The following is a 14,494-nucleotide window of genomic DNA, read 5'->3' on the forward strand; positions in this document are numbered from 1 at the left end:
TACAATTTCTAATTACTAATTGTTAATTTGCTACTAACTAAATTAGTATGTGTTTCGCTACAATCATCAATGTTATTTATTTATATAATTATTTTTGTGTTCGCATTTATTATATGTAATTGTTTTTGCATTTAATTTATTGTACAAGTAAATATATTAATAGTTTTGAATTACATTTAATATTTAATATTCCGTTTGTATGTATGTATGTATATACGTAATGTATGTAACTACGCAGTGATTTTGTCACTAACCTAACAATTAGAGGGCTGCCCTTAGTACAGTGTGATTAACTACGCTAATTACGTTCATAATTTATTTGCAAAACATTCACATACATACCTACATATCTGTTAGTATGTATGTATGTGCATATGTATGTTGTTTAATACATCCGCACGTTATTTATGCAAACAACTTTGCTAGGCTTAAGTTAGTTTTACACACCATGTATGTATGTATGTATGCCGGTTTTTTTTTTACCTTTGCATTGCGAATCTTTCAAATTTTATGTTTATGTATTACATACTTTTAAAAGCTTATTCCCCATTTTTGTATGCTCACCTGCAAACTTTTTGTTTGAGCTACAAAAATTTCCATAAATCACTGATTTGGCCGAGTAACTCTCTGATTGTGGAGATATGATTCTACTATTAAAAAAAAAAAAAACAGCTTTTTTTTTGCGTCGCAACGCCGCAAGTGTATTGAATTTTCCTCTGCAATCCATTGTTTACGCGCAATAAAGTAGTTTTCCAAAATTTTTTAATTTTGTGTTTGGTTTCTGCAGTAAAAAAGAATGTGCATTTTATTCGCACCTCTAAAGTACGCAACGATTTTAACTACAAACAAATTTCAACTACATATTTTCGTGCGTAATTTTCTTTTAAAGCCTTTTTGATGTGAGTTTTATTTGTTGTTGGCATTTTTTTTTGCGCTTAATGTACGTACTTCTTTCTACATTTAAATATCTAAATAGTATGTACACCACACACAAAAGGAACAATTTATTTATTTTGAACACTGATTGTGAGTGAGCCTGTTTCAAATTTTCATTAGCAGCTTAGAGACTAAATACATATGTGTATAACATTTAAAGTTCTACTGTGCGTATGTATTTATGTATGTATGTATCTAAGTTTGTATGTATTCGGTTGACACTTAAACGCTTCAAAAGACGCAAGTTCTATACTCCACTTACACCTCGATCACACTTACTGTATATAGGAAAAAGTCAAGTGTAACTAAGTTTTTGTGCTTTTCGTATACGAATTTTTAAATACTTTTTTCACGTGCTCGCTTTTTGTATGAGAAGTGCACATTATGTTTTAACATTTTAATTCCATGGGCATTAGTAAGCCTCAATTTTCAAAAAAAAAATCGCTGGCGATCTCGCTTGGCAGAAGTGATAGGCAAACATTCAAATAATGACATAGAAGATGGTGTGCTTTGAGCATTTTTCTGGAATAATAGCAACGAAAGCTAAACTTTTGGACATTATTGTACAGTAGAAACGAGCGTTTTATAGCGGATGTTGTAAAAGCCTACAAATTCCTTGAACAATTTATTAATTATAAGTGCTTTTGAATATTGTTTGAATTTTTCGAAACTTTAACAGTGTGTTTCCACTATCCTCAAATTACGCAATTTCGATTCTGAACGAATATTTTTTTGTTTTTGTTCTAAACTACATATTTCTTTTGTTCTGTTTATCTGTCATAAATTCTACTTTCAATTTTACACAAACTAAGATACGTATCGCGATTGCAGTGGAAATTGAGTAAATGTAGTGTCCGAGTTGCGTAATTTGGCGTGTGTGAAAACACTTCATAACATTTTCAGCTGTCTCTCATCATATTTGTTATTTTCCACTTTTTATGCTTTCTAGGACAAGACAAAAATTTATTTGTGGTTAATATTGAATTGCAAATTTGTATGTATGCGCATGTACATATGTTTGCGCAAGTTTGTATGTAAATACATAGCTTTGTATAGGTGGATTAAGAAACATTAAATTATTTATGAATATGTATTTAAATTAGCAACTGTTTGAAGCACTTTATTCTATGGCACATTTAAGTTCATACTTTTCTTATGTTTGCAGTATGTATGTATGTGGATATTTATGCATTCTATGTTCTGTATATTAAAGTTCGCTAAGTCTGTAGTTACATACACAAGTATGTAAGCATAAATGTTCGTATATAAAAAGTGAAACGTTTTATTTGAGTGTGTCTATTTTATGGTTGCGCATTTAGTTAAAAAAAAAGTAGTACCACGGAGTGTATGCCAAAGGCCGTTAAAGCATTCGAATCATTGATAAAATTAAAGCTTTTCTACTTAGTAAATTTTCCAAATGGAGTGAACTATTTTCAGTTAGTCAAAAAGAAAATGTTTGATCAAAAATTTTGTAAAAAAAAATACTTAAAATCCGAATAGTTAAAAATTATAACTTTTCTACTTAGTCAATTTTCCAAATGGAGTGAATTATTTTCAGTTGGTCAAAAAGAAAATGTTTGATCAAAAATATGATTAAAAAAAAAATACTTAAAAAACGAATAGTTAAAGCATACAAATTTTCAAAGCCTTAACATTTTTTTAATGTATTTCACATAATTTATGTCGAATCGGTTTTTTTTTTTAATCGAAGAAGTACAACTTTGTCATTTTGCTCACATAATTTGCAAGAACGTTCACGTACACGTATTCCATTAGCGACACACACATACGTATATGAATATTAGCAGAGGCATCCTGTAGGATCTTACTTTTTTTAACTCCTCTTTCATGACAAATTCTTGGGAAACTATTTTATACAAGAAAACATAAACATTGCCCTTTTGAAATATTTTGCAAATTTAAATTTGTTCAAACTACTTATTGCGGCTATATTGACTAAGGTAGCTACAAAATTCATAATCAGTTACATTATCTATTCAATTTAATTTATTTTTTTTTTCAAAAACAGCGCTCACTTTCTGTGTATTTTCACTTGTTTTGGCCTCTTTAAGGGGTTTTTTAGTAGCTACGCTGGCTACGCATATCAATAACTTCAGTTTTTTTCACATATAAAACAATTCATTCCTGGGCTGGAGTTTATTAGCGAGTGCGTGCTTGTGCGCCTAAAATTATGCCTCCCACACTTTGTTTCTGAGTGGTAAATCAGTTCTCAACTGATTAAATTCATGCAATGCATTGCATTCTCCATTTCTCTCTCTCTCTCTCTCGCTCTCTACTAGCTCTATACATAAACATACATATAACATATTTATTGTTTTACATAAATGTCTGTATATATTTATATGTAAGTTTGTATATCCTACGTAGCGTATGTTCGCAATAAATCTGTACGCACCTATACTAGTATACAATATTGTTAAACAGAGTTGCACTCTCCACATTCAATTTTTATGTACTCGCTTGCATATCAACATACATATTTACATGCAAGTATGTATACATTACATATAGCGCGTATACCTAAACTAAATAGTTAATTAAATTTTTTAGTTTTTTGTGTGTTTCCTTTGTCCGGCGTCGTCGTTCATACATACATATACATATATATAAATTAATTATACATAGTATTCCTAAAGTGAAACAAATTTAGTTTGTTTGCATTCCCCATCATCCACATTTATTGCTGGCGAGCTGCGCTGTGTGCGTTGCGTTGCGTTGCATTGTTGGCGTTTAGCTTCTGCTTCGCAAAAGGGCTGTGAATGTGACTAGTACTGCGGCGCCGGCCAGCAGTGTGCTCAGGCGGCTGGGACATGCGGCGGTGAGCGGCGTCGCCGCGGATTCTTGACGCGGCTCGATTTCATTGTTAGTGATCTCGGTTGGACCCAACGGATCGAATGGCGATGAGGTGGCACCTGTAAAGCGAATTGAAAATGAAATGAAATAATTGAAAATGCATTTTAGTTTTGAATATGTATGTATGTATGTATGTATGTATGTTTGTGTCCTACCATCGCCAGATCCATCGCCTGAGCCATTCTGGTTGCCGTATTCCTCGTCATCCATGTCGTCGGGCATGTGGCCGCCGGAGCCCTCCTCATCATGGCGCGCCATATCGCTCTGTATGTCAGAGTATGAACGCGTGGTGGATGGTATCTAAGTGGGAAAATAACGACGATTATGAATACGTACATATGTATTATTTTTCGTATTTTTGGCGCTCGCTCGACTTACCGCCGTTCCGATGTTCTTGCGCACCTTGATCAACTTGTCCATCAGTTCATTCAATTTCGTCGATTGCGAGCTTGGCACCAGCGGCACCTCGGGATTGTACCGTTGTGTGTCTACACCTTGGGTCATAACTAGTTGGGTGTAGTCGCCAACACGATCGCCTGTCCAACAGTTGTGATCATTTCGTTGGATGTCATCGTCTTCGCACACACTGTGCAAGCATAGCAAAGTGGAAAATAGAGAATAGAAGAAAAAAAAAATGAATGAAAGATTTGATTGTCATTGGGTTTCGGTTTCTATTTCATTTAATTTTCTATTATTTAAATCTAGAAAATATCGATTTTAATTGTTGTGTCGTCGAAATTCTGTAAGAATAACAAAATCCTAAAGCCCAAATGTTAACATCTTTTGTTCGTGGCACCCGCGATACCATACATGCCGTCTTTCGGCCCAAACCAGCGCCGCCCATGAAAGTGGTAAGTTTTTAAATATGTACATACATACATATGTATGTACATACGTCTCCTATATTTAATTCAAAACTATGATCTTTTTAAAAAATCCGCACTTCAATCCTTTCCCTGATTTCACCAATCAACCATCATCGCATCATCGGTCGTTCGTTGGTTCGATGACCCGCTACAGTCATGCATGTCCATGTCCAACAAGGAGATGATCTGTGACGTTATATTTTTCAGCGCAGCTATTTTAGCGCCTCTCTACTATACAGTGTTGCGCGATCTTCTGCGCAAGATTCGGAATGTAAATTACAAAATAGTACGTGTAAAAAATTAACGGTAATAAAAATATTACAGTAATGTTTTAGTACAAAAAATTAAGATCTCTGTGTTTCATTTATTAACCGAGTTCAAAAAAAGGAGAAGGTTATCAGTTCATCGGAATACATATCTACATATTTTTTTTTATGTATGTTACCGCGTTACTTTGAACCACGTTAACCGATTACGATAATTCTTCTATCGTGTCTCACAGGTGGTCCCACACTAATTTGGTTTAGATCCGATCATTGGATCATGAAAAAATTAACGGTACTCTTAAATTTGTATATGAGAATTGTAGTCGGTTGTGTTTTCTTTTGCTTAAAAATTACTTGTTATACAATTGTTTACAATTCTTGTGCAAGTACTCACTTGTTGACGATGTTCGAGTAGAATTCCTTGGATTTGTCTATGGTTGATTGGAAGTGCAGAATTTCCGCATCCGGTGGGGTTGCCCATTTAATGTTGTGCGGCTGCAGAGGGCGTAGATCATTTTCTGCTGTTAGTGAGGGCAAAAGTTTTGGCGTGCCACATGTTTTCTTGACCTGCGAGATGAAAAGAAAAAAAAAAATTGTAAATAATTGGAATAGTGATCAAATTGGAGAATGGCTTAAGTATGGTTAGATTGGGCTAGTTTATGTTAGATATGTAGGGGCTCCGCAAGATAAATAAACCATGCTTAATGAGCAATTGTAGAAAGTGTAACTGGGAATGTCTGCTTGAAAGTTCCTCTGGCATGCAATTTCACCGCATCCCACCTAAACCAACTTCCATAGAAAGAACTTGAGACCATGTAGAGCATAACCATCATTCTGCATTCCAAATAAGATCCCTAGTCTCCGCTGGAGCTAAACTCGGTGTAGATTTTTCGATTAAAGAGGAAATGCATTTATCGAACTTTGACCCTTTGGCCTTCAGACTAGAGATGGGCCCGGGACTAAATATTCAATACCGATCACACCTATCCCGATATTGAATTTTTCGGTTTTGAAGAAGTTTTTTAGATTTGTACGTCGCGTCCCCTGGGCTCCAACAACTATCACTAAAAAATTCACACGTCTTTCTCTTTCTCGAATATTCCGCTTTCGTCATACTGAAATATCTGACATCTTCTGGTTATTGTATTTTGCTTGCCGGTCATTTTTGCCTCGGCATAATTTTAAACGGTGCTAGTTTCATATAGCGTTTTATCAGGGGCCTATTTCATAAAAGTGACAGGTGCGACAATTGTCGACTTTTCTATAAAATTTCACTGCCAGAATTGTTGGCGACATTTTTCACATTTCATATACGTTTGTAGGCAATATTGTCGACAATTGTGCTGACAATTGTCACTCTAACAAAATTGTCGTGACAATGGCGACAAAACCAAAACCAAATATGGTAATTGCGCGCATTCCATTACTTTTCAATAATTAGAATATTTCTTAAAACTAAAATAATGCAAATGCAAGTATTACATATGATTTACATATAAATTTCATATGACTGGCGACAATTTTGTCAACGACAATTTTAAAACCCGACAATGACAATTTGTCACATTTTCAATGGAATTTCACATGGAATTGAAGAGGTGGTGACAATTGTTTTTATGAAACAAGACACCCACCCCACCAAACTGTCGAATTGTCACTGACAACATGCAAAATGCCTGTCATTACAAAATTATCATTGTCGCTTTTAATGAAATAGGCCCCAGGAGTGTCGATACCGTCCATCCCGGCCATTTTAAAATTAGTACGTGGGTCCCGCGGGTCCCGATATCCCGTGACTATTACTACTTCAAAGCAAATAGTGTAGTTTTTTTTTACGGTCTGGTTGGTTTAGCTTAGTGGGACCAACCAAAAAACAAGGACATACGAACTTTTTTCTTAATTGATATGATTATCGACATAATAAACTTTCCGCTTTTTCAAGCGGATAACCTTTCCTTGTGGGGTTGCCCCAAACATATGGTACTATATCTCAAAGACCGAAAAATTTCAGCTAAAGACATTGAAGTAAAAATGTGAGAGCTTCCACATCCGAATGCCGGTATTCCACGCTTAGTTTGAGAAATTTTCAACGCAGTCAAAGAAGAACAATGTTCAAAAGTTATTAACTTGGAGGCTCCACAGACGTTTCGCAGTTTCGTATGTCACACACGCAGGCATTTTTTTGAGTACACAGTTCCCACATCTAATGCGGTATCTTTGTAATGAAAATGTCCAAGTTGCAGCATGGTCATGCCACACACAGACAATTAAATTCTAATAAACATGAATATGTACATGCAGTGGTGGCATTGTGGCATTCGGACGCAGTCAACAGATCATGGACGACTAACTGTTCGCATCGAAGTATCCCACAGTTTTTCGATGGCTCATTGATGCATGCATAAGCACATATGTATGTATTTATGTAGGTACACTCGTGCGACATATGTACATACATGCACATACGGTCATTGTTAAGCGTCCATATATGTATGTATATCAGTGGACACACCACCAACACTATCAAGTGGAAAATATTTGAAAATTCTGGCTTTGAGGGCTGGTGCGGCTATGCAGTCGCAGTGATTGCTGTAGTTTGGTGTAATTTACGAAAATGTAAACATTGGCCAGGTAATAACGATGTGTGGTGCATAATAATGAATGGGCGGGCACCTAAGCTTTTGTTTGTTGGGATGTATGTATGTATGTATGTATGTACGTGGAGTTGTGTATATATACCCAGTACGGAAAGAAAATTGTTTAAATATTGATGTTCCACCAGTTTTTTACCCACCACAACTAATTGAAGATCTGACTTTCTTCCTTGGAACGAACCGTTTACTTTGACATGGCGAAGTCCTAGGAAGTAGTCAATTATCCGACTCGGCATTTGATTTCAACTACTTTAAAATGCATTTGGCTTAAAGAACTTCAAAGTCAGTATGTTTCTTTTGCAGATGTCTTTTCAACCAATTTAAAATTACTTAGTATTAAATGCTGAAATAGTTAATTGCCCAAAGTTAGATGATTTTTCAATTAATTTTGAATTATGTATTTGCAAAGTTATCAAAAGTGTAAGCATTTCGTTTATCTCAATGAGGCTGATAACCAGAAATAAATTACTTTTTCTGAGGTAATTGGTTGAGTTATGCCATACTGGGTATTAAAAGCACACTTGGAGGTATATACATACATACATATCTATGTAGATTCATAAGTTGTCCTGTTACTTTCCTTTGGATTGACTGCTTCTAAATACATATGTATAAAATACCTACGTTTGTACATGAATATGTGTAGTGTACACATTCAATAGACAGAGTGAATAATGGACTAGTCTACGAATCCAACGGGCAAAACGCATCTACCAGGGTTCCTAGAACTTTTAAGTCAGCTACGGTAAAATACAATATTTAGACGGAGACGGAACAATGCGAATCTATAGGGGAAATATATATTTTCGATTCTTTTGCATTCAGCAGACATCTGAATGGTTTTGCAATAAGGGCGGTGAGATGTTGAAATGTAATGGAATTTAAAGAAGCTGTGTGTGAGGTATCACAACGAAAATCTTTTTGTATTTGAAAGGCACACGAGTGCCATTATGTATAGAACCCAAGTTCGCTTAAATGTCTGTCACGGCTTCTTATGGTGGCACGGCAGAGCATATGCCATGGCCTGGATTATGACAGCTTTAAGCCTGTGATTTGGCATTAGTGAGTACAAAATAAATTATAGGTTAGACAGACACCATGAAAACGGACATCGCCGTGAGAGGTCGCCGCAATGTAACCGTGGCCACGATGCAGGGACATAAATAAGGCGCCTTCCGCGGACAGCATCCACCCTTTCGCTGACGTCACATTATTATTTTTTTGCACTAGTGATGAATATTAAATTTTCATATTGTAACTATTTGCCGAAAAGTTGTACCTAAAAGTAGATACGCGTACCTAAAAAGTAAACATGTATTTTTATGTGCATAGATTTTTAATAGTTAGTAGACTACATCTTCCTTCTGTCCCATATAAACTTTAGGACTTACATAAATCAATATTTGACTACGTTCCAAATGTACCTAAAATAATAGCTTTTATTTAACTTCAGAGTATTCTGAATTATAAAGAAATTTTACACACTTCGATTCTTTTATGAAATTTCTGAAGAAAATCGGTAAAGAAATCAAAATAATGCTGCTATGTGAATAATTTCTTGCAGAATTTTTCCAGAATTTTCTTTATTTTTCGTACGAAAATTTCTTTACGAGTTCGTGTCAACAACTTCATATAGTTTTCTTCGTAAAAAATCGTTACGAAAATGAGATACTCCTAAATATTTCGTCAAGATTTCGGGAACTTTGGTTTGCAGGGTAATAACAAAACAAATCAAAAATTCTTTATTTTTTACACTTCGCGGCACGTTCTTAAATTATTGGTAATGTGAATGAAAGAATTTTCAAATGAAAACTTTACGATATGAAGAATAGTAAAGAATAGACAAACAAATACAAATTCTGCCTGAAAAAGTATTTAGAACAAAAAAACAAAATACTATTGTTAAATGGATTTGCATTTTAAATACTTTAAATCTCTGAAAGTAAGTGCCAACCACCACACTTTAATCTTTGCGATTTGAAGCTGAGAAAATCAACACAACCACAAAAAAATGCGAGGAAAAGGATGAAAGTGATGGTATTTGGTGTAAACATTCAGAGCAACCAGATAAATTCCTGTCCATAATCCAGAATATCTTGACATGAAGAAGACCATCAAATACATAAAGAGCATAAAAGAAATTCGTAAAAAATGTTACAGTTTTGCATTCTGCAATAGCACTGTGCAATCGCTTTCTATAGATAACTGCCACTGTACTTACGTATGTATGTATGTCGGCCTTTATGCATACATATTTTTTGAATGTGGATTTATTCTGCATTTCGCAAATACAATCATCAAAGCATATTTACTAAGTAAAACTATTTTATTAAGTATTCTCAAGTAAATGCAAACACTACCTACTTCATCCCATCAGCACTTATGGATTGTATGTACATACATGTGCCATACCAAAGTACTCAAGTTTATGATTAAGAGCACACTTTCCGGCATTACAACGATGGCGCACAATGAAAATTATAAATTTAATTCAAACTTGACATTCAGACAATGAAAAACAAACAAAATAAAAATGAAAACAACATCAACAACAATACAATCTATCTACTCAACACGTAAAGTGTACTTAAATGCTTATAAGCACAGGAAGCGATGTGGCTCGCTGCTGCTCATGCAACTTACGAGTTTATAAATTGAATGCATTTTCAGTGCAACGTGCCACAAGCTTTAGGCTGTCTGCAATGCTGCATAGTTATAGTAGTTAGGCCGATTGTATATGTATGTGTGCTACTGCCGCACTGATTATAATCTCGATTTTATTTAACGAATTTGCATTGTTTTTATAGACATACAGATATCCGAAGGTGGACTTTATTTACACATTTTCCAATGTACTTGAACTTATTCGATGATAGTAGCATTCGTTGTGTGCTTAAGAATTTAAAACCATCGACGATATATTAACCTGGCTGAGAGTAGTGTACAAAGCAGTACTGCTACATGCGTGCATTTTCCAATGTCGGGCAAAGTTATACTCAAATATTTTTAAATTTATACCTCCGAATAGTGTCAAAAGTGCATCAAAGATTTGTTGGCTCAAAAAAAAAAAATAAAAATACGACCATCTAAGCACACCCTAATGCACATATGAGCATTTGTACATTTGCATTGAAAAACAAAGCGACAACTGAAAAAACTGACGCCCATTTAAAACTCATCATTCCACAGGCCCACCCACTGCTACCCATTTTAATAAATAAAAATACAACTGAGTCATATTTTTTTTTTTGTAAACCAAACTGTTAAACATGCAAACAGTTTAATCGTTTGAAGAAAAGTGCACAGTTAGGTGCAATTATTTTCAATTACCTACAACAGAACATCATACAGGTAACGAAAACCAGCGATTCTATTGAGCTTCCTCTCACCCACCTTACTCTCGGCTATGCCACTCTCCTGCGGCAGCAACTTATGCACGTCAACAGCTTTGTTCGGCATCGAAAAGTAGTGGCATCACGTTGGCGTATTAACTAGTTCACATTTTTGCTGTATGATGCATACATTTTGTGGTGTTTTACTTGCAACATTCGCACCCAACCCGAATTGCTAGCGGTCAAATAAATGTGCACTAATCAATCATCGTCGAGGCACTTTCATAATTTATCAAAGTGGCAATAAAATCGCAAGCAGCAGGCGCTTCAGCAGAGGAGGCTAACGGAAAAATATGTATGTATGTGAACATTCTTATGCACACCAAAAATCTTTGCTACCCCGCTACTGGGCAGCTTAATTTATTTCCTTATCTGCGGTGAAAACTAAAACAATTAGAATGATTTTTATTATAAGTGGAGCAGCGGCACATAAATGGAATGCGGTGAAGAGCGCGGTGCAACAATTTGTTTTCTCGTTTTAGTTTTTAAGTTAAATAACAAAAGATTGATTAGAAGATAGATGCCCATGAGTCTGTTATGGAGCCGCTTGAGCTTTAAATCAGCGATGGGCAGAGAGAGCTTTTACTCAGCACGCGCCTATACAAAATGTATCAAAAGCTTAAAAGAGCTTTGCCCGCGGGCAAGGCTGCGCCCATAACCGCTTTAAATAAATAATAAGGAATATGCAATTTTTTCTCACTTCAAAAACGATTTCTCGTAAGTCTGCGAAAGATAGAACTTTCCATAATACATAGTTTAAAAATATCACTCGTTTGCTGAAAGAACGTCATAATCCAAAGAACAATTTGGTATGCAATTTTATAGCCCACACAATTTTTGTCTAACGAAGTGCAAGTTTCAAACGGCTAAAAAATCGCGTTGATTTTTCAGATTTTTTTTTTTGAGACTACTTTTTCGGTTATATAAAAAGTGCACTTTACAAAAACTGACGTTGATTTTTTGAAAACTGCATACCCGCAAATATTCTAAAGATTCAGATTAAAAAGTTTAAATTTTGATGAAAATTTGTTGAATTCCCCCGAATTTTGTATAAAGTTTGAAACTATGATTTATATGGTTTTGGTTAAAGCTGGGACGGTATTTCTTTGCAAAAATTACAAAAAAATTAGCTCGAAAAACATTGCGAATATTAAAAAAAAAATCGACACGTGGTCATTTGTTTGGGTCACTGTATATATTTAGAATGCAAGGCCAGCTTCCGTATGGGCTCAAATAATTAAATAGATCTTATTTACATTTACAAGCATTGACTATTCCAACAGTGTTCATTCTCTCCATTCGATTCCTCTGTAGCCGTTAATGCCTTTCGATTTTTAAGGGGAAAATACTTGCACCGAAAAATCAACAATCGAAAGGCAGAGATAAAAGCTGGAACATTTGCTCCACTTCGATCTTTGCAATTGGGCAAGGGTAAGGCAAAAATTTGCAAAGAAAAAATCAAAAAACAAAATTAAATGGCAGCGAGTTTTTTCCGCCATTACCTTTACTTTCAACTGCATTGGGAAATAAAAATATTGGCAAAGCTGGCGATTTAATTAAAGCAAGAACCGGCGACAATTCGATGACCTACCGGTGCAGCCTTCGAAGGTAGGGAAAGCATCAATCAATGGCGGATTAGGGTGACACAACAAATCTGCTGAAAATAAAAACTATTTTCTTGATTTTTTTAAAGAAAAATTATCTGTATAAAAAACCGTAAAAGCTTATTTTGACTGCTTTAACATTTGCTAAACAATTTACTATTAAAATTGTCATAAAAGCTGCTATAAAGTTTCCTTTAAAAATGCTAAAAAAAATTCCTGCAAAAGCAATTTTTAAACAAAAATTACTTATTTAAAAAAACAACAATGTATTTTGAACGTTTTAAAATAGGCTATAAAATTCACTTTTTATGTTGCCTTAAAATTTTCTACAAAAGTTGGCATAATAGTCGCTAAAAAGTTTGTATAAAAATACCAAAAGATCCCCTGCAAAGTAGAGAAATTCAGTGCTTAGTATTTAAGCAGGAAAAACATTTATAGTTGTAGGCGAAAATAAATTGGATTAATATTGGCCCACTCTAATGTTGAGCCCTCAAACTTTGTGACAATGTATTCACACATTCAAGTACAAGGGGAACAAGGAATCGTAGTAATTAAAATGTAGCAGTAAATATTTTATTCGTGTAGGTTAACGGCGTCAAAATGTGGTAGTATTTAACAGTAAAGAATACGTAGATATCTTTGTTGCAAGAAAAAAGGGGTTTAACTGGTCAGCAAAATTTCCAGACTTGATGGGAACATTGTTCGGATTTAATTCCAGAGATCAATGACATCAACAACAAATACTCAATACCGAGTGTATCTCCAACTTACCTTCATTTCTAGGTTAGGTCCATTTTCCATAGCCCGCATAATGGTTTCGGACAACTTTATATCCAGCTGCTTGATTGTTGTTACAATGCCACTGTCCGATCGTATGTGCGTCGTCACTAAATTTTGTATAGCATCCACCACATTCGACCAAGGGCTATCCAATACGCCAGCGTATTGAGCCGAGCAGCCACTGTGAAGAGGCAGAGAGAGAGAGAGAGAGAAAAAAAAAAACAATAATAATAATACATAAAAAAATCCTTGAAAATTTCAATCATTTCGCGCTTCCGCCAATCCAATCTAAATGCTCGCACTTACCGCAGCACATTCATGCAGTAGCTGTAGCACGCTTTCACTTGTGTCTTCTGATATCCATTACAGCTCGGACAGTAGCTCATCTTGAGCAAATGCTTCTGACAGTTGTCGGTCAGATACATGGCATACAATTCATCAGTCTCACTAAGCACTTCAGCGCTCTGTTGCAGTGAATTCAAGAAGATGCTCGCCGTTTGTACGCTTTGAAGCAAATTGCGTTTGATCTCCTTGGGTATGCTGCCGAATGGTTGCAGATCGTCGAATGTGTGCTTCAAGCAATTGATATAATCCTCATGTAATTCGCCATAATTATCCTTGCTCAAGTGCACCGCCTGATGATAGGCGACCGGAAAGAGATTCACAAAGAATTTCTGTATGGCATCTTCTAGATTGCTCAGGTTGTTGCCGCTGCCGCTGCTGCTGCTGCTGCTGCTGCTGCCGGTGTTCATACCATTACTATTCGCATTCCTCAAGTGGCTTCAAGTAAGGAAAAAGAAAACGTTGGAAAAGCATTAAATAACGATTTGATAAGAAAAGCAGATGGAATGAGTCAAAGTGGTTGGACTGGAAGTTTTATGTTGTTGACTTACTTCATGATCTCCGAATAGAGCTGACGTATCAATTCGCTGGACTGAGGCACCATGCGTCGGTATACTTGGGAAAATACCGCCAAGGTCTTATTCTCAGACTGCTCCGCTAGTTCAAGGACATGACCTGGAAAAGAAAAAATTAAAATTAATTATAACGAGTTTAGGAAACAAATCTTTGTGTTTTTTGCGCTTATGTTGAAAACTGGACTTTATTCTAAGTAAATAGGTA

At 35.3% G+C, this 14,494-nt stretch overlaps 2 protein-coding genes across 2 annotated transcripts in view; both read right to left on the reverse strand.

The window, feature by feature from the left end:
* Nucleotides 1-3,232: 3,232 nt before the first annotated feature.
* On the reverse strand, nucleotides 3,233-4,125 carry LOC118748042 (division abnormally delayed protein-like). Its single transcript, XM_036482331.1, has 2 exons — nucleotides 3,966-4,125; nucleotides 3,233-3,869 (listed from the first exon to the last, which is right to left on the reverse strand). The coding sequence occupies exons 1-2, from the start codon at nucleotides 4,066-4,068 to the stop codon at nucleotides 3,688-3,690; spliced, it is 285 nt and encodes a 94-aa protein (XP_036338224.1). The 5' UTR covers nucleotides 4,069-4,125; the 3' UTR covers nucleotides 3,233-3,687.
* LOC118747634 (division abnormally delayed protein-like) overlaps nucleotides 4,111-14,494 on the reverse strand; it is a 12,892-nt gene continuing 2,508 nt past the window's right edge. The window contains exons 3-6 of the mRNA XM_036481683.1: nucleotides 13,679-13,939; nucleotides 13,364-13,553; nucleotides 5,337-5,509; nucleotides 4,111-4,396 (exon numbers count right to left, since the gene is read on the reverse strand). Of these exons, the coding sequence (XP_036337576.1) occupies nucleotides 4,111-4,396; nucleotides 5,337-5,509; nucleotides 13,364-13,553; nucleotides 13,679-13,939 (910 nt within the window). The remainder of the gene's footprint in view (nucleotides 4,397-5,336; nucleotides 5,510-13,363; nucleotides 13,554-13,678; nucleotides 13,940-14,494) is intronic.

Source organism: Rhagoletis pomonella, unplaced genomic scaffold (genome assembly GCF_013731165.1).
Source record: "Rhagoletis pomonella isolate Grant_MI unplaced genomic scaffold, Rhpom_1.0 Rhpom_scaffold_00012, whole genome shotgun sequence".
Taxonomy (NCBI): Eukaryota; Metazoa; Arthropoda; class Insecta; order Diptera; family Tephritidae; genus Rhagoletis; species Rhagoletis pomonella.